Raw genomic sequence first — 19,657 nt, forward strand, 5'->3', positions numbered from 1 at the left:
AGTCGACCTAAATGCGAGTCTCCCACGTCTAAGCCTAACCATGGATCTCCCACAGCTACGCCTGAATTCAGAAGTGAGAGACCTATGGACTATGGTTGGACTTATGTCTAGTTGTGGATCTCTAGTTGTCCAGTTTTTTTTTCGAGCTTGATTTATACTGTAAAATCAAAGTAGTTATACCAAACCATTTTTTTTACAGCAGTAAAATTACAGTCCTTATATAGACGACATTAGCAGAAAAGTTTTTATTAGTTTTTGATTTGATAGTTGTTCATTGGGTGGAATGAAAGAGAGAAAGCAAATGACAAAATAAATGGTACAATGTACATATTAAAGACGCAAAGTAATTTATTGACGACCACTTATAATTAGGTAAATACAAGTTTACGAGGCTATACACAAATTCTTATTTTTAAGATGGACTCATCCATTTTAAACAATTTTAAACAGTAAAATGAATTAAATCGGTAGATCGAGACAGAAAACCGAATACGAGTGTAAGACGGATATAAGACAGAAAACCGAATATAAGACCAACCCCAACCTGGATCACCCAACAAAAGCCAAACGAAACATGGTACAAACCCATACAAAAAGCCCAAATAATAGAACTAGGGTTTTACACCCTATAAAACACAACACACCTCCCTACCTTTCACTCCCATAATTTTCCCTTCTCTTTCATCCGCAGCAGCCTCTACTCAATATACACCTGATTTCGCCGATTATCTTCATCTCGTCACCATGAGAGCCAAGGTAAACCCTAATTTCCCTCACTTTGTTCAATTTAATCTCATCCTCGTCTTAATCGTAGTATAATCTTTCGTTCTCGATTAGTTTTATTTATCAATCATCATTTAATTTGTTTCAATATGAAAATGAATCTTCATTTTGCGTTCTGTTTGTTTAATTTTGATTGTCATTTGTGATTTAATTTGCTCGCATGTTTTTTAATCTCATCATCGTCTTAATCGTAGTATAATGTTTCGTTTTCGATTAATTTTAATAATCAATCATCATCTTATTTGTTTCAATATGATAATGATTCTTCATTTTCCGTTCTGTTTGATTAATTTTGATTTATCATTTGTTATTTAATTTGGTCGCATGTTTTTTAATCTCAAATTAATGTTCCTTTGATGAATTTTGATATTTTTCGTAATCTAATTTGATAGCGTGAACATAAATCTCATTATAGTCAATGATTGTTGCGTAAAATCGTCGGAAAATGTGAGATGTTTTTTTTGTGTAAAAAATGAACTCAGTTACCGAGTTTTTAACTGATAAAAGAGCGTCTCAATCATTAAGTTGGCGGTTCAATTCTCACCGTGACATACTGTGCTCATTTGAACAAAAAAAACTGCAAGACGTTGAAATGGTCTTAGTTAATAGTTTGTGTAGTATAGATTTTTTATCTAAATTAGTAGCATGAACTTTAATCTTAATTAGATTAATTGATATTTTGTATGATCTTAAAGTGTAAGACCGACCTTACCACTCATTTATCTAGTTTTTAGCCGATATACTATAAACGATGGTCTCACACGTTAAGAGTGTTCTATAATTTATGGTTTGTTTGATTGAATAGTCTATGATGATGAATTATAGTAATTGATTATTTGTTTGATGATGATGTAGTGGAAGAAGAAGAGAATGAGGAGGTTGAAGAGAAAGCGCAGAAAGATGAGACAGAGATCTAAGTAGACACACTGGAGGAGGAGATCCGTGGTTTCATCACCAATGGTGTTTTCTTAGATTTATGCTTTGCTTGTTTTGTCTCTGAACTCTCGGTCGTTTAGTTATCGGCTTTTTAGTTGTAATGGGTTTTGTAAGACTTGGTACTTTGATGAGACTCATTAGAGTAATGGAACTCCACTTTGTTGACCTAATTCCCCATTTGTTCATTTCGTTTTGTTCAAGTTTTTGTTTCTTGTTTGATTAGCCGTGATGCTGATCATTTCATTCATGCTGGTTTGTTTTGTATGATGTTTTGAGCATTTTGCTTCTGCTTTTGTTGAATAGTTTACTGGTGTTGTACCCTATGCAACGCTTTACTTTTGTAGGTTTTAGAGATGTGCTTAGGTTTATCTTCGAATTTGTGGCTTTACTGATTGTAGTGGTGTGTTTCGGGCCGAAACTTTCATTTGCTGGTCCGCTTTGTGTTGCGTTCGTTTGATGCATTGTAGTAAAATGCTTAGTTTCATGTCCATTGCTGTATCTTTGTATGTATTAGTAAATGCTGGTGTTGTGCTGTTTGTGTTGCTGTAGTTTGACATCCTTTTTCATGATGCCGAGATTTATCTGCGTAATTGTGAATCTATAGATACATGTTTTTAGGTTTCTGATTGTATGGTATGTGTGATTGGGTTTTTGCATTGGTTAGTTTTTAAAAGGCTGTTGATGCTCATTTTGTATCTGTTTACTTTGCCATCGTTTGTAGAATGCTGGGGCTTCCCTACCTAGTCCCGATTTTATAGATTCTGGGTATTATCAGTTTTGATTTGTGGAGGAGTTGCTCTTTGGGTAAAGTTGTAGATCCGTGTTTGTTGTGAAACAGCGAGCTTATTTGTTGATGGAACTTAGATTTAGCTGTCAGCAGACTACCGTGTAGCATGAGTCTGTTATTCTAGAAGTTATATGGAATGCATTTAGAAATGCTAATGTTTGCAAACTATGCTTTCTGTCTGCCTCATCTATGAATTGATATTGTCTCTGTAATGATGTTTTTAGGGGGGTACGGAAATTTGGGGGTGAGTGGTATGGATGGAGAGGGATGATGGGGTAAGGGAGGAAAATCCATTCCCTTTGTTTACATCAAACAAACAAAGACAAAGGGAATTATTAAGTTTGTATCCCTTTCCCTTTCTTTTGAACCGTCAACCAAACGCACCCTAATTATTATTGGGGTAGCGGAGGAATCAATACATTCATTAGTTCATTTGGATACATTACTTTGGTGGAAGGGTGAGTAATTACTTTGACAACAATTATACTATCTTCCAAGTTTCATCCACCAGTTTCTCTCACACTGTAGGTCATTTTAGCTCTATTACTACCTGAACAATTACCTCTACTCCAAGTTAAGCATACCTTAGCTTTTACTGTTGGTATTTCAGGACGTTTCTATCGACATCTAACAATTATACCCAAGTCATATCCATAAACACAAATAGTGATCTTACTTGGAGTGCTAGTGTCATAATCTTAACTTTTCACAGATAATGAGTAACAATAGAGATACGAGAGTTTGAAAACAGTCTCCCTGTATGCTGAATTTTGAAATACCACATTACTCATCCAGTAGTCTCGAATAAGGTCTGCTTCTTCCAATCCATAAGGCATTCTATTAGCATAATCGTATAAAACCCGTATTAGACCCGACAGCCGAATCTAAACCGTATTCTGAATTGACCCGAATGTTTATTGTTCCACACTTCACGCAACAATAATCTGACATGTCCAGAAGCTGAAAGGTATTGACTTGACCAGATATGGCCCGAATTTTGTCAAACCTTACCTTCACATAAAACCGACCCGATTTCTGACGCGGATCTAACATGAGCTGACTTGATCTGCAACCGACCTATTTGCCAAATTTGTCTAAAAGTTCTCTTATTCGTAAGAATAAAATAAGTTGGTCATGTACGGATTACAAGAGAGTAGAGATCCTACCTATAATGTTCACCTTGTTAGAAAAATTCCTGATAAGAAGTTAATCGGTAGAGTAGTTTTTTTCGAGTAATTTGTGAGGTCTTCTGAGAGACGGTCTCTTAATAAGCTTTATTGAGAGATTATCGTACAATTTTATGAAAAAGTGGTACTAAAGGTAATAAAATAGGTACAAATCATGATTAATGATAAAATGGGTACAATTTTTATGTAAATAGGTACGAAATTACTATGTCACGATCAACAATAAAAAGGGTACGAAATACAAATAAAAGGGTATGAAAGATTGGTCTCTCAATAACTTAGTGAGAAACCATCTCTCCCAAGTTTTAGTGTTTGTGAAGTTTAATTCAAATACGGTAACGTTTTGAACTCGGTATTTGGAAATCACGTCAAAACTGAATTTCCGAATCTCCAGTCGTATCGTATCACCACCCGCTTTACTCACGAACACCAGTATTGATCATCGTCTCTTCAATCTCGTCTCCCTCCAAATCTCAATCCACAAATCCCCAATTCCACCTTCATTAAATCACAATTCACAAACCCTAATTCCCCAAAACCCTAAATCCAACAAAACCCTCTTCAATCAATCAAATTCCCAAAATGTCGAACTCATCAATAATGGAAACCCTTTTCCAACGATCATTAGACGATTTAATCAAAGGGATTCGTCTCTTTTCCCCAGATTCTTCAACCCAATTCTCATCAACCTTCATTTCCAACGCAATTGACGAAATTCGTCGCGAAATCAAGTCAACTGACCCATCTACAAAATCAACAGCTCTTCTTAAATTAACTTATTTAAATTCAATTTATGGCGTAGATATGAATTGGGCAGCGTTTAATATTGTTGAAGTGATTAGTTTTCCTCAGTTTTATCTAAAAAAAATCGGGTATTTAGCTGCTACGACGTCGTTTAATGAGGATACTGATGTTATTATTCTTGCAACTAATCATTTCAGGAAGGATCTTTCGAGCCCGAATGATTTCGAGGTTAGTTTGGGACTACATTGTCTTTCAGTGATTGGTACGACTGATTTGTGCCGTGATTTATGTAATGATGTGTATGTATTGTTGTGTAGTACTAGGAGTTATGTTAGGAAGAAAGCCATTGCGGTTGTTTTGAGGGTTTTTCGGAAGTACCCGGATGCTGTTCGGGTTTGTTTTAAGAGATTAGTTGAGAATTTAGAGAGTTTTGATCAACAGAATATGTGTGCTGTTGTTGGGGTGTTTTGTGAGCTCGCTTCTCGTGAGCCCGAGGCTTATTTGCCTCTGGCACCCGAGTTTTTTAAGGTTTTGATCGAGTGTAAGAATAATTGGGTGTTGATTAAGGTGTTGAAGATTTTTGCAAAGTTGGCACCTTTAGAGCCTAGGTTGGCTAAGAAGATAGTTGAGCCAATTTGCGAGATTATGGAGCGTAGTATAGCTAAATCGTTGGTGTTTGAGTGTATTAGGACTGTGGTTAATAGCTTGAGTGATTATGAATCTGCTGTTAAACTTGCTGTGTTGAAGATTAAGGAGTTTTTGAATGAGGATGATCCGAATTTGAAGTATCTTGGCTTGCAAGCATTGTCTGATCTTTCTTTAACGCACTCATGGGCGGTGTTGGAGAATAAGGAGGCGGTTTTCAAGTCTCTTAAAGATGTGGATCCTAACATTAAGCTTGCGTCTTTGAAACTTATTATGGCTATGGTTTCCGAGGATAATGTAGCAGAAATTACCAAGGTTTTGGTTAATTATGCTCTTAAGTCTGACCTAGAGTTCTGTAATGAGATCCTCAGATCAATACTAACCACTTGTTCGAATAATTATTATGAAATTGTTTTTGACTTTGATTGGTATGTGCTGCTGCTTGGCGATTTATCAAGAATCCCACACTGTCAAACTGGGGAGGAGATTGAAAATCAGCTTGTTGATATTGGTATGAGGGTGAAGGATGCTAGACCCGAGCTTGTCAGTGTTGGTCGGAACATAATAATCGATCCCGCTTTGCTTGGTAATCCTCACGTGCATAGAATTTTATCAGCTGCCGCTTGGATTTCTGGTGAATATATCGAGTTTTCAAAGAACCCACTTGAATTGATGGAGGCGTTGCTTCAACCACGTACCAATCTACTGCCACCATCAATTAGAGCTGTTTACATTCACTCTGCCTTTAAGGTTTTGGTCTTTTGTCTTCAGACTTATCTCGGGCAGCAAGACGAGGATGAAAATGCTTCGAGTCAAGAATTGGTTAGTAAGATGTTGAACCTTGCCGAATCAGCTTTAGAACCGTTGTTGTGGGACAATGATGTTGAAGTACAAGAGAGGGCAAGGAACATTCTTGGGATTGTACAATTAGTGAAGGAAGGCCCTCTTGTCTCTGTTCAAGATGAAGATAATTCTAAAAAGAAAGAACCTGAATGCTCCGAAATCATTAAACTGATTTATGAGATGTTTGCTGATGAGATCGGCCCTGTTTCGATAAATGCCCAAGCGAAAATTCCTGTACCTGATGGTGTCGTGCTCAAAGATGACCTTACTGATTTGGACACAATTTATAGTGACGTGCTGCTGGATTCAAAAACATGCAAACCGATAGAATCCAGTCTTCTTTCTGTTGGAGAAAATAATGAGGATACAGAATTGTCATCAAAATCTGAGTCACTGCTTTCACAACATCGGAAGAGGCATGGCTTATATTATCTTTCTCTAGAGAAGGATGATTCAACATCAACTGATTATCCTCCTGTGAATGATGTTAAAGATACGGAGAATGAGGTGGATGATCTTGTCAAATTGACTGAGCGAACACTTAACTCTAAGAAAAAACGTAACCATGCAAAACCACGACCAGTTGTCGTGAAACTGGATGAGGGTGAAAATTTCATTCCTATAAAGAAGCTAGAGTCAACTGACGACTTACTTTCAGGCGCTGTGAGGGAATTTCTTATAAGCAATGAAGAAGTGTCTACTTCACGTAAAGGGAAGGAAAAAGTGACCGATAGTCTTGTTAATCAGAAACAGAATTTAGAAGATGTGGAGATACGAAACACAAGCACTAAAAGAAGCAATCATAAAACCCGTGGCAGGGAAAGGAAGCAGCACACCAACGGTGAGAATGATGATGGAAAGGAAGAAAGACGTCGAAAGGGAAAGAAAAACAGCACTCGTCACAATAGACCCAAAGAACAAAAAACAGGCGACTCCGACATTGCTGTAAATCCATCACAAATCCCTGACTTCCTTTTATAATACAATTTTTTCTAGTTGTTCTCCATTGTTTGGAAATCATGGATTTGTTTCTAAGACTTCATCATGTATTGTCGTTGCATGATACTTGTGTGCTTCTGTCGTGTATTTGTGTAACATTTACTGTGAATTCTTTTATATGGAAATTTCCATGTACAGCAAGTTTTGGACCGTTTTTATTGCAGGTTCTCCCCTGACAGTGTCATGCATTGCAGTTCTCCCCTTCCAGTATTTGTTTTTGGTATCTAAAGAGATTACTCAGTAACGCTTTAAAACCCAGTGCTAGATACTACAGAGGGCTTTACACAACCCCTTATTTTTAATGTCGGATCATAATAGTCACGCATGCTCATGTTCCTGCATTCGTCACAATAGACACACAGAGCAAACATGGGCTGACTCCAACATTGCTGTAATAACATCACACATCCCTGACTTCCTTTATAATATAGATTTTGTAGTTGTTTTCCCTTGTTTGTAAATCATGGAGTTGTTTCTTACGCTTCATCATGTGTTGTCATTGCACGACACTTACGTGATTCAGTCATATAACATCCACCGTGAATTCTTTTACATGGAAATTTCCCTAGTATAGCAAGTTTTGGACAGTTTTTATTGCAGATTTTCCAAGCATTGCCAGTTCTCCTCTTCCTGTATTCGTTCTGGGTTTCAAAACAGATTGCTCAGTAACGAATCCTGTAAATGTTAGATCATGACAGTCTTGTTTACACTTCAAAGGTTCTGCAAGAATTAGGAAAAATACGAATCCTGCATTATATCATCATGTTCATTGGTAAGCCATTAATGTCAAATTCACTTTCAGACTGTTTCCTGTTTTACTGGATGACAGAAACATACCAATCACATTTTTTGGGACCAGTGCAGGTATAATGAACAGCCTGTTCTCAGTTTGTGGTAGGCTTGATATCTAAATCTCCTGCTTTCCGGTTTTTTAATACTCTTTATATGCCAATCGTGTGATCTAGTTTTTCTGACGTGCTGATAAACTACAGATGTATACGGTGATTTAATATCCAGAACAGAACACACTACTGATGCAGAAAAGTTTGCAGAAGAATATCCTTGCTGTTGCAATGTCGTCGGACAGGGTATTGTTTGGTAAATCTTACTAAATCTATACTCCATACTCCATTTCATAATCTGTTTGTTTTATATCAAAACTCGAATTTTCTTACTTCTGCAAGTTTGTTTATGTTATGCAGGGGATTGATATCATTTTTGTTCGTCTGTGTATCAATATACTTGGGATTTCTGGTATGCTACTTCTGTACTTCACCTTAAATCTTTCTTTGAATCTTTAAATTTGTTTGATTATCTTTCTTATTTTAAGAAATACCAATACTCGTAAATCATCGACGCCAAACATTTTAGGTTCCGTAAACTTTAAGAATGAGTCCGTTAAAAGTGTGTCTATCTCCTTCAGTTCTTCATTTATGGTTTTGATTGCTTATGGGTTTGGCAGAACCAAACCTAATCATATTTATACATATAATTTATTTTATCGAGTTATAATAAATACGATTTTTTATCACTAAAAGCTAGCAAGTTTAGGTTGACTTAAACCAAATATTAAACCAACTCCAATTAACCACTCCCATTACTAACTCCTCCAAGTTCGAATCTTAGCAGCTCCACTTTGTTTCAGAAATACACCTGATCCCCCTAACCTATATATACCACTCCATACATGTTTCTCTTCAACAACAACAACAACCAAATCTCTCAATCCCGTGCAAACACAAAAGATGGCAAACTACTACTCGTTCCTCACCCTTTACCTTCTTGTATCAGCTCTTGTCCCTGGCCTCACCAACTCAGCTCGAATCCTTGATGAAATTACTCCTGATAGCTTGCCACCACTACCATCAATTGAGGACTCATCCCCAGCTCCAGCCGAATTACCCGAGGGCAGTGGTGGCGCTGCTGCGACGACCTCAGCCCAAGCTCCAGCCGAATTACCCCAGGGTGGTGGTAGCGCTGCTGCGACGACCTCAGGTGGGACAGAGCACCCTGCCATCTCTTTCTATATGCATGATGTCCTAGGCGGGTCTCATGCATCGGGTCGAATAGTCACAGGTTTAATTGCCACGGCAAACGTGAACGGGATCCCATTTTCAAGGCCGAACAACCAAGTTTTCCCAGTTAGTAACGGAGTTCCGTTAGCTAACAACAACCTGAACAGCCTTTTCAACAATAATAACGTCCCCTTTGTTGCTGGCCTGAACGGTCAAAACCAACAACAGTCGACAGTCATTTCAAATGCCGGCAACAACAATGTCGCCAACAATAACAACAACAATCAGGCCTTTGTGACCCCAGGTCAACTCCCTTCAGGAGTGACCCTGCAAAACCTTATGTTCGGGTCAATCACGGTCATTGATGACGAGCTAACAGAGGAGCACGAGCTGGGATCAGGTGTGGTCGGCCGGGGGCAAGGGTTTTACCTGGCAAGCTCGCTCGATGGTGGGTCTCACACCATGGCATTCACTGCTCTGTTCCCTAGTGAACACGGTCATGAGGAAGATGACACTGTCAGCTTCTTTGGAGTCCACCGTACGGCCTCACCAATTTCGCAGATTGCCATCGTTGGTGGGACCGGAAAGTATGAGAATGCTAAAGGGTATGCTACCATTGAGGCCTTGCCTCAGCAAGACCAGCATACCACTGATGGAGTTGATACCATTGCTCATATTAGCGTTTACATTACCTACTGATAATCGATTTCTGCAACTTAAATGTCGGAATTTGGGAATTTTCTTTTGTTTATATCAGTGTTTTATTGTTGATTTGTAATGGTCCTTGTAAAGTGAAGTGTCTGTACCTTCATACATGATACAATTTTCGGTATGTTTTAAATATATCATCTCCTCTTTTCCTCCATCCAATTGTCCTAAATGATTTAGTTTTATTGCAGATTTTCCCCTACAGTGTTATGCATTCCCGTATTTGTTCTGGGTATCGAAAAAGATTACTCAGTAACGATTTTAAACCCGGTGCTAATTTTAAATCACCACCTGTACAGCAAGTTTAAACCCGGCTTGTGGAGATTTAAAACCCGGCTTGTGGAGATGGAAATTTCCATGTACAGCAAGTTTTGGACCGTTTTTATTGCAGGTTCTCCCCTGACAGTGTCATGCATTGCAGTTCACCCCTTCCAGTATTTGTTCTTGTTATCTAAAGAGATTACGCAGTAACGCTTTAAAACCCAGCGCTACATACTACAGAAGGCTTTACACAACCCCCTTTTTTTTAATGTCGGATCATAATAGTCACACATTCTCATGTTGCTTGCATTCGTCACAATAGACACAGAGAACAAAAACGGGCCGACTCCAACTTTGCTGTAATAACATATGACTTCCTTTATAATATAGATTTTGTAATTGTTTTCCCTTGTTTGTAAATCATGGAGTTGTTTCTAAGACTTCATCGTGTATTGTCATTGCATGACACTTGTGTGCGTCTGTAATATAACATCCACTGTGAATTCTTGTACATGGAAGTTTCCCTAGTATAGCAAGTTTTCGACAGTTTTTATTGCAGATTTTCCAAGCATTGCCAATTCCCCCCTTCCTGTATTTGTTCCGGGTTTTGAAACAAATTGCTCAGTAACGATCTTAAACCCGGTGCTGCATACTACAGACGGATTTACACAACCCCTCTTTATATCATCATGTTCATTGGTAAGCCATTAGTATCGAATTCACTTTCAGACTGTTTCCTGTTTTACTGGATGACAGAAACATATTAATCACATTTTTTGGGACCTGTGCAGGTATAATGAACAGCCTGTTCTCAGTTTGTGCTAGGCTTGATATCTAAACCTCCTGCTTTCAAGTTATTTCATATATGCCAATCATTTGATCTCGTTTTTCCGATGTGCTGATAAACTGCAGATATATATGGTGATTTGATATCTACAAGAGAACAAACTAGTGATGCAGAAAAGTTTGCAGAAGAATGTCCTTGCTGTTGCAGTGGCGTCTGATGGGGCATTGTTTGGTAAATCTTCCTAAATCTATTACTCTATACTTCCAAACCTAATCATATTTATACGTTGTATAATTTATTGGGTTATTTCATAACAATAATCCATCCTATTGGTGGTCTGCAATAATCACTCTATCCTATCAATAATCCCAATTAAATCCAACCTAAGCACTATACCTTCTAATAACGAACCAACTGATATTTTTTTGAAGTTTATGTTGGAATATTTGATAGTTTTTGGACAACCTAGCTGGTATATGTGAAGTTTATGTGTAGTATTTTCAAGTGATGAATCAAGAACTTGGTTTATTTGATACAAATAAACATCACAAAATATCAGCTGGTTCGTTATTAGAACTTTAGAAGGTATGGTGTTTAGGTTGGATTTAATTGGGATTATTGATAGGATGGAGTGATTATTGCAGACCACCAATAGGATGGATTATTGTTATGAAATAACCCTAATTTATTTTATCGAGTTGTTATAAATACGATTTTTTATCACAAAAAGCTAGCAAGTTTAGGTTGACTTAAACCAAATATTTAACCAACTCCCAATTAACCACTCCCATTACTAACTCCTCCAAGTTCGAATCTTAGCAGCTCCACTTTGTTTCCGAAACACACCTGATCCCCCTAACCTATATATACCACTCCATACATGCTTCTTCTTCAACAACAACAACAACAACCAAATCTCTTAATACCGTACACACACAAAAGATGGCAAACTACTACTCGTTCCTCACCCTTTACCTTCTTGTATCAGCTCTTGTCCTTGGCCTCACCAACTCGGCTCGAATCCTTGATGAAATTACTCCTGATAACTTGCCACCACTACCATCAACTGAGGACTCAGCCCAAGCTCCAGCCGAATTACCCCAGGATGGTGGTGGTGCTGCTGCGACGACCTCAGGCCAAGCTCCAGCCGAATTACCCCAGGGTGGTGGTAGCGCTGCTGCGACGACCTCAGGTGGGACAGAGCACCCTGCCATCTCTTTCTATATGCATGACGTCCTAGGCGGGTCTCATGCATCGGGTCGAATAGTCACAGGTTTAATTGCCACGGCTAACGTGAACGGGATCCCATTTTCAAGGCCTAACAACCAAGTTTTCCCGGTTAGTAACGGAGTTCCGTTAGCTAACAACAACCTCAATTCCCTTTTCAACAACAATAACGTCCCCTTCGTTGCTGGCCTGAACGGTCAAAACCAACAACAGTCGACAGTCATTTCAAATGCCGGCAACAACAATGTTGCCAACAATAACAACAACAACCAGGCCTTTGTGACCCCAGGTCAACTCCCTTCTGGAGTGACCCTGCAAAACCTTATGTTCGGGTCAATCACGGTCATTGACGACGAGCTGACGGAGGAGCACGAGCTGGGATCAGGTGTGGTCGGTCGGGGGCAAGGGTTTTACCTGGCTAGTTCGCTCGATGGTGGGTCTCACACCATGGCATTCACTGCTCTGTTCCCTAGTGAACATGGTCATGAGGAAGATGACACAGTCAGCTTCTTTGGAGTCCACCGTACTGCCTCACCAATTTCGCAGATTGCCATCGTTGGTGGGACCGGAAAGTATGAAAATGCCAAGGGGTATGCTACCATTGAGGCCTTGCCTCAGCAAGACCAGCATACTACTGATGGAATTGATACCATTGCTCATATTAGCGTTTACATTACCTACTGATAATCGATTTCTGCAGCTTAAATGTCGGAATTTGGGAATTTTCTTTTGTTTATATCAGTGTTTTATTGTTGATTTGTAATTGTCCATCTAAACTCTAAAGTGATGTGTTTGTAACTTCATACATGATACAACTTTCGGTATGTTTTAAATATATCATCTCCTCTTTTACTCCATCCAATTGTCCTAAATGATTTAGTTTTATTGCAGATTTTCCCCTACAGTGTTATGCATTCCCGTATTTGTTCTGGGTATCGAAAAAGATTACTCAGTAACGATTTTAAACCCGGTGCTACATTCTACAGAGGACTCTGCACAACCCCTTTTTCTAGTTTTGCTGCATTTTTCTGGTGGTTACAACTTACAGGCTATATCTCGACATTTCGCCAAACTCAGACTTGATGTATAAATAAAGGGATATTCGAAACTGCAACCTATCATTTGATCTTACGGAACTTGGCTCACCAGCAAAATATAATAAAAGGCATGCAAAAAAGTCCTGCATTAATTTTAATGATATATTTTCGATTTTAAGATCATATCCAATTCATTTCGGTTCATTTTGATTCCATTTATAGATACCATATAACGTGAAATATCGACTGATAATAGTACTCAGGGGTGACAATCGGGTCACTCGAGTCGGTTACGGGTCGGGTCAAAGCGGGTTGGGTCATATCGGGTTTGGGTTGTGTCGGGTTAGCGGCGGGTCGGGCCAGTTACGGTTCATGTCGGGTCATCTTCGAGTCGGTCATCAGCGGGTGACAAGTCGGGCTGGGTCAGATTATAAGCATATATTTTCTCTTATGCCATCGGCTTGGAGGAAAAGCACTCTTGTCCCTTTGTACAAGAACAAAGGTGATGTCCAAGAGTGTTCCAATTATCGGGGAATTAAACTTATGAGTCATACAATGAAGTTATGGGAGCGGGTAATCGAGCAAAGGCTTAGGAGATATGTAAACATCTCGGAAAACCAATTTGGATTTATGCCCGGGAGATCGACTATGGATGCGATTTTTATCATGAGACAGTTGATGGAATACCATCGGGACAAGAAGAAGGATTTGCATATGGTTTTTATTGACTTGGAAAAGACATATGATAGGGTACCAAGAGAAGTACTTTGGTGGGCTTTGGCGAGAAAGGGTGTGTCGCGAAAATATATTGACCTCATAAAGGACATGTATGAGGGGGCTAGTGCAAGTGTTCGCACTAATGTTGGGAGAACGGAAGAATTTCTTATTACCATCGGGGTGCATCAAGGTTCCGCACTTAGTCCTTTTCTCTTTGCTATAGTTATGGATGAGTTGACAAGGGATATTCGGACGACATCCCTTGGTGTATGATGTTTCTTTGATGATATTGTGTTGATTGATGAGACAAAAGAAGGGGTGGAGAGAAAGTTGGAATTGTGGAGGCGGACTTTAGAGACTCGTGGGTTCAGTGAGCGGGAGTAAGACCGAGTATTTGAGGTGTCGGTTCACTAAGGTGGCGGGGTTGAGATCGACAGAGGCGGGGAGTATTATTTTCGATGGGAATGTTGTTGAGGGTTCGGATTTCTTCGGATATCTAGGATCTATTATTCAAAAAGATGGGGAGTTAGACGGAGATGTGGCTCATTAAAGCGGGATGGTTGAAATGGAAGAGTGCTTCGGGGTTTCTATGCGATAAAGATATGCCCCAAAGATTAAAGGGAAAATTTTATCGCACAAAGAATTAGGCTGCCCCCTACTTTACGACTACGAGTGTTGGGCGTGAAGCATTGTCACATTCAAAAGATGAGTGTGGCGGAGATGCGCATGTTGAGGTGGATGTGCGGACATACAAGGGAAGATCGGTTAAGGAATGAGGTGATTAGGGAAAAGGTAAAAGTGGCGCCAATAGAGGACAAGATGATGGAAAATCGACTAAGATGGTTTGGCCATGTGAGAAGGAGACCTATGGACGTGCAGTTAGGAGGAGGGAGACTTGGAGAAACAGAAAAAAGGTCCCTAGAGGCGAGGAAGACCGAGACAGACATGGTTGAGAGTGATAGAGCACGATATGAAAGTTCTGGGGCTTGAGGAGAGTATGGTGACGGAGAGGGCACAATGGAGGGAAAAGATACATGTGAATTTCTAGTATTTGATGTTTTTTGATAGATTTAATGTTTTTTATTTAATTTAAAGAAATTAAATTATTTATTTTTCTCTCCTTTATTACACTTTTTCACCAACCACTTCCTTATAGATTTTACCTGGTTCATTCCGAATCCTTAACTCTATTTCGGTTTTTAAAAATCGTTTTATTTTTTCTCTCGATTTAAATTTTAAGTTTTTATAAAAGAAAGACGGAATTCGATTTTAAAACCCCTAAGTTTACCTTGACTTTCCATTACATTTTCGTTCTTCCTTTTTGTTTTTCATCTTCCCTTTTTTTATTCGCATTTTGAGGCTTGCGTTCACCCATGGACGGTTCGAAATGATGATTCATGTCAGCCGACCCCAAATCATTTTGGGATTAAGGCTCTGATGTTGTTGTTGTTGTTGTTGTTGTTGTTGTTGTTGTTGTTGTTGTTGTTGTTGTTGTTGTTGTTGTTGTTGTTGTTGTTGTTGTATTTACTTTTAGATGGGTAATTTTATGTTTAAAAAATGTGTAAGTGTATTAATTGTAATCTTAAGTGAAAATAATTAAGATTAATGTCAATTTGTTCTTATTTACACCATTATTAAGCTAATTCATCATCGGGTCTTCTATCGGGTTGAGTCAATATCGGGTCACGAGTCGGGTCGGGTCGGTTCAGGTTGGAAAAACAAAGGATGTTATCGGTTATCGGTCGGGTTGGCTCGGTTCGGGTCGATTCGGTTTCGGGTCACCCAATTTTCGGATTGCATCGGGTCGGGTTTCGGGCAAGTCGGGTCAACCATCTCTCTCCGTAATAAATACTCCATAAAAACAGGTGTGTAGCGGGAATCAGTGCGTCAAATTCTCGTTGGTCCACTACACACATTTAGTCGCCGTCAGCGTGACATTTGACCAATCATCACATAAACAATTAAACAACATTCTGACACTCTTTCTTCTTCAAATGACCTTTGTTTTTTTTATGTATAATACTTGTCAAACATCATTTAACACTTTTCCCATTTTAAATCCCAGTTATTGTCCCATAAGACGGTTCTTAACATTTCTTAACATTAAAACAGGTCAAATATCATTGCATTTGAGCTTATAAGACAAATCTGTTACTTTTTCATATGCATTCTGTTAGTCTTATTCACACTATTTGGCATTTCTTATGCTTAAACGAATACACCCGTCTTGAATTAGAATTTTCGTTAAAATCCTACCTACCTCATTACAATTTTCTAGTTAACTTGCTTGCTACATTCTTTGTATTATACTTATTTCTTCACTCAATCCCCTCCTATATACTACCGGTCTCGTCTCCTTTAAGACCGCTCTGAGGCATATAACGACTTTATAATAGCTTATATGTCATACAACAGTCTTATTTGAATTCGTGTTTGAATATTAGGGCATTGATTGAATTTACTACATAACATTTGTTTTCAAACTCCCTTAAATTTTCCAATCTCGAGAATCCATTCATTCATTTGTCGTATCATAATAACTATACTGTTTTTTTTTTTTTTGTATGTCCATGGGAGTTCCTTGAGACTGAGTTCAACAAAAGGGTACACATAACGTCGCTCTCAAAACGCTTCTGTTACCTTAAATCACATATTTGAGTTGCGCGGTTAATTTTAGAGTGACGTTATCATTACCCGATCAAAATGGTAAATTGGGAGCTGAAGAAATGTTGCAATCATGAACAGGTTGTTTTCTTAACCACTACTGCTGTTTGTGCAGTTGTCATTCTTGCGGTACGCCATTATATTTTTTTTCTTGATTTATTTGATATTCATGTGTTTACTTTTTAGTTTTAGTTGGTGGGTTTGAAAAAAGATTAAATTTTTTTATTCTGGGTTATTAAGAAATTCAAATTAAATTGAATGTAGAATCAAAATACAATCACAAGCTTTAGTCTTAAAAAAATTTGATTGCTTGTACCATTACCCATGTTACTCTGACTCGTCTGCAAGCATCGGACTTGACACCGTGTCAAAGTAGGATACAGCTATGTGATGTCAGGTTTTCAATTTTTTAGTTTGAAATGAAGTGTCGAAGTAACATAGGTACCACCATGTAATCAGTTGCTAGCGGATTTATTTGAGTTGGGTATCTTGTACCAAAATGGTTTGGGGTTGGCCAACCAGAACGGACGACTTTTTTTTTTTTTTTGATGACGAGAGGGTTGAATCCCCCGGACCCATGCATTCCCGGACCACCACATGGACCATGTAAGCCACCCCTTTCGGGGGATGCATAGCCAAGTGATCATCGCCCAAGCTGGTAGTTGAACCCGGGACCTCTCAACTCCTGCATTTCTGCAAGCCAAGGTTTAACACGGCTACCATTGAACTAACACCACTTGGTTAATGGACGACTTTAACCGGAAGTGTTCAGTCCTTTTTTCGATAGAATCTCCGGGTTCATTTTTTGAGGTGTCCAATTTTTTTTTTTCAAAACTTCACAGCTATGGAGAACTGTATTGCTATTGCCTTTCAAGCTTGTTACTGTTTTCCTTCATGAAGCAAGCCATGCCATTGCTTGCAAACTTACTTGTGGTCATGTAAGTTCCGTTCCCATGTCACTGTTTTTAAACACGTATTTTGAAGATAGTTTCAAAATCGTTTCTTTAATCAAGTTTATGACTTCTGAAAGTAAGTTCGATACTTGTCCATCATGGCATCATATGTTCAATTGTTCTCTCACAGGTGGAGGAGATCCAAGTACATGCTGATGAAGGTGGGATGACTACAACACGTGGCGGTGTTTATTGGTTCATCTTGCCTGCAGGATGTAATTGACTACTATATACTGTTTCAGGATTAGAGCTCATTCAGCTTTGAACGAAGCGGGTTTGAGACATGTGTCTTTTTGTTTTCAGATTTAGGTTCATCATTCTGGGGAATGGCTTTGATACTTGCATCTACAAATCTTCTAACCGCGAGAATTGCTGCAGGATGTCTGGCCATTGCGCTTTTTATTGTACTCTTTGTTGCAAAAAACGTAAGTAACATTCTCTGTGACCTGCACTGCAACCTTGTTTTGTTACTATTTTGGGTACTAATCACTTCGTCTGATACCATTATCGCAGTGGACACTCCGCGGACTGTGTATAGGTATATTAAATCAAGATTCAGCTCATTCTGAGAATTACAGAAATTCTGCATTGCTTTATCAGTAATCCTATCTTGCAGGATTCATTATTTTTCTCGCTGTAATCTGGGTCCTGCAAGAATTAACAAAAATACGCATCCTCCGCTATATAATCATGTTCATTGGTAAGATACTAATATCGAATTCACTTTCAGACTGTTTCCTGTTTTACTGGAACAGACATATGAATCACACCTTTTTCCGGGTAGTGCAGGTATAATGAACAGCCTGTTCTCAGTTTGTGGTATGCTTGATATCTGAACCTTCTATCTTCCAGTTATTTAAAATTTGCAATCGTATTATCGTGACTTACTTTCTCCGATTTGCTGATAACTACAGATATATATGGTGATTTGATATCTAGAAGAGAACACACTAGTGATGCAGAAAAGTTTGCAGAAGAATGTCCTTGCTGTTGCAATGGTGTCGGTTGGGGTATTGTTTGGTAAATCTTACTAAATCTTTTACTCCAGGTGGTGGAGCGAGGCCCTGAAAACTGAAAAATCTGAAGTTTTGGTTCAAATTTTGAACTTTTTTCATGTTTTCCTTATAATATTTCGTCCCCACTGAAATTTTTCTCTCCCTAAAAGAAAATCCTGACTCCGCCGCTGCATACTTTTTTCAACTTCAGTTTTCTTACTAGTGTAAGTTTGCTTATGTGCAGGGGATTGATATCATTTTTGTTCCTGTGTGTATCAATGTACTTAGGATTGGTCATCTTGTCTTCTGGTATGCTTAATCTACTCTCTTATTTTAAACTATGCAAGCAGTTCACTAAAAAACCGACATTACACTCGAAGATGTCTTAGCCTAGTGGGCATTAAGTCCCAGTTTCCAATTCCCCCTCTGTTAGAGTATAAAACCGATCTTGAGACTCCAACCATCAGCTTAAGCTTAAGCTTTTGGTTGAGTTGATTTCTTGACATGGTATCAGAGCCAGACCAGGTTAGCGGAGGCTTGCAGTTGCATGCTTGCATCCACACTTCAAGTCCAACGGGCATTCGTGTGAGGGGGGAATGTTAGAGTATAAAATCGATTTTGAGACTCCAACCATCAACTTAAGCTTTTAATTGAGTTAATTTCTTGACACCCTTCCTCCCCTATATTATAATGCTCCTTTGGCTCATTTAACACTAAAAAAAGACTGATTTTGCAAAGTATGTAAAATGTATTTCTAGATCGATCAAATAGTGAAAATAGAAGGCCTTTTTTAAGACGGGTGAAGTACATTATGGTTCCATTTTTTCCTTTCGGTATGTCATTATAGTATTTCTCGTTTGTGCCAGGTCACTCATAACATGATTGAAGTTTGGGCCGTCTCTCAAAGTATACAAATTATCATGTAAGATCGTTAACTTTGTTGATTTGTTCAAAGTTAGCTCTCAAGATTACGCGGACTAATAACCAATCTCAAAAGGGGGCTAAAAGAGACGGATGCGCGGTTGATGATCGGCATATGAAGTCAAGGAGCGTATTTCACGTCGTCTTTTTGCTTGTGTTTACGGTAGCTTAATAGTTCGTACAAAGGGGAAAAGGATTCGAATACGCGACTTATTGTGTACATGACATATGTTTTAATCATTCTTTTAAAATCTCTTCGAAAGTTAGTACGTAGACTACAAAATTAGAATGAATAATGTTAGTGACAAACGAAGTTACCTTCCCACTACTTTAAGTATTATCTTGTCAACTTGGAATCCATAATTCAAATAACAGATCATTACCAATAATTTGGTTAATCTTGGAGCTTATTTTTATTGAAGTTTATTGAGTAATATACTTAAGTTTC

At 38.5% G+C, this 19,657-nt stretch overlaps 3 protein-coding genes and 1 long non-coding RNA gene across 7 annotated transcripts; all 4 read left to right on the plus strand.

Moving 5' to 3' along the window:
• The first annotated feature begins 641 nt into the window (after positions 1 to 641).
• On the plus strand, positions 642 to 1,889 carry LOC141595640 (uncharacterized). The gene is made up of 2 exons (XR_012522286.1): positions 642 to 756; positions 1,639 to 1,889. It is a non-coding gene; the product is annotated as an uncharacterized LOC141595640 (long non-coding RNA).
• A 2,155-nt stretch (positions 1,890 to 4,044) lies between these two features.
• Positions 4,045 to 7,082, plus strand: LOC141595643 (AP-3 complex subunit delta-like). Its single transcript, XM_074415608.1, has one exon. The coding sequence runs from the start codon at positions 4,276 to 4,278 to the stop codon at positions 6,904 to 6,906; it is 2,631 nt and encodes an 876-aa protein (XP_074271709.1). The 5' UTR covers positions 4,045 to 4,275; the 3' UTR covers positions 6,907 to 7,082.
• An 89-nt stretch (positions 7,083 to 7,171) lies between these two features.
• LOC141595649 (dirigent protein 24-like) lies at positions 7,172 to 12,779 on the plus strand. Of its 4 annotated transcripts, XM_074415614.1 has the most exons (5): positions 7,172 to 7,696; positions 7,789 to 7,818; positions 7,917 to 8,012; positions 8,127 to 8,178; positions 8,716 to 9,851. In XM_074415614.1, exons 3-5 carry the CDS (start codon positions 7,959 to 7,961, stop codon positions 9,636 to 9,638), a joined length of 1,029 nt encoding a protein of 342 aa, XP_074271715.1. In that variant the 5' UTR covers positions 7,172 to 7,696; positions 7,789 to 7,818; positions 7,917 to 7,958; the 3' UTR covers positions 9,639 to 9,851. The 4 variants fall into 4 exon arrangements, with proteins under 4 accessions (XP_074271715.1, XP_074271719.1, XP_074271726.1 ...); XM_074415618.1 differs by lacking the exon at positions 8,716 to 9,851 and adding an exon at positions 11,684 to 12,779 and having other exon boundaries at positions 7,172 to 7,818; XM_074415621.1 differs by lacking the exons at positions 7,172 to 7,696; positions 7,789 to 7,818; positions 7,917 to 8,012; positions 8,127 to 8,178 and adding exons at positions 10,700 to 10,926; positions 11,684 to 12,779 and having other exon boundaries at positions 9,642 to 10,607.
• A 3,414-nt stretch (positions 12,780 to 16,193) lies between these two features.
• LOC141595663 (uncharacterized) lies at positions 16,194 to 19,295 on the plus strand. Its single transcript, XM_074415629.1, has 10 exons — positions 16,194 to 16,469; positions 17,183 to 17,278; positions 17,424 to 17,508; positions 17,597 to 17,718; positions 17,807 to 17,831; positions 17,910 to 17,993; positions 18,083 to 18,112; positions 18,208 to 18,313; positions 18,533 to 18,597; positions 19,155 to 19,295. Exons 1-10 carry the CDS (start codon positions 16,380 to 16,382, stop codon positions 19,163 to 19,165), a joined length of 714 nt encoding a protein of 237 aa, XP_074271730.1. The 5' UTR covers positions 16,194 to 16,379; the 3' UTR covers positions 19,166 to 19,295.
• The last annotated feature ends 362 nt before the right edge of the window (positions 19,296 to 19,657 follow it).

Source organism: Silene latifolia, chromosome 1 (genome assembly GCF_048544455.1).
Source record: "Silene latifolia isolate original U9 population chromosome 1, ASM4854445v1, whole genome shotgun sequence".
NCBI classification, from domain to species: Eukaryota; Viridiplantae; Streptophyta; class Magnoliopsida; order Caryophyllales; family Caryophyllaceae; genus Silene; species Silene latifolia.

What these genes read in the sequence shown, in the direction of transcription:
- LOC141595643 (XM_074415608.1), top strand. Translation starts at nt 4,276, where the DNA reads ATGTCGAACTCATCAATAATGGAAACCCTTTTCCAACGATCATTAGAC.
- LOC141595663 (XM_074415629.1), top strand. Translation starts at nt 16,380, where the DNA reads ATGGTAAATTGGGAGCTGAAGAAATGTTGCAATCATGAACAGGTTGTT. An exon ending in CTATATAATCATGTTCATTG is followed by an intron (nt 17,994 to 18,082) that starts GTAAGATACTAA and finishes CGGGTAGTGCAG; the next exon opens with GTATAATGAACAGCCTGTTC. An exon ending in CAGCCTGTTCTCAGTTTGTG is followed by an intron (nt 18,113 to 18,207) that starts GTATGCTTGATA and finishes TGATAACTACAG; the next exon opens with ATATATATGGTGATTTGATA.
- LOC141595649 (XM_074415618.1), top strand. Translation starts at nt 7,959, where the DNA reads ATGCAGAAAAGTTTGCAGAAGAATATCCTTGCTGTTGCAATGTCGTCG. An exon ending in TTGCAATGTCGTCGGACAGG is followed by an intron (nt 8,013 to 8,126) that starts GTATTGTTTGGT and finishes TATGTTATGCAG; the next exon opens with GGGATTGATATCATTTTTGT. An exon ending in CAATATACTTGGGATTTCTG is followed by an intron (nt 8,179 to 11,683) that starts GTATGCTACTTC and finishes TTCTTGTATCAG; the next exon opens with CTCTTGTCCTTGGCCTCACC.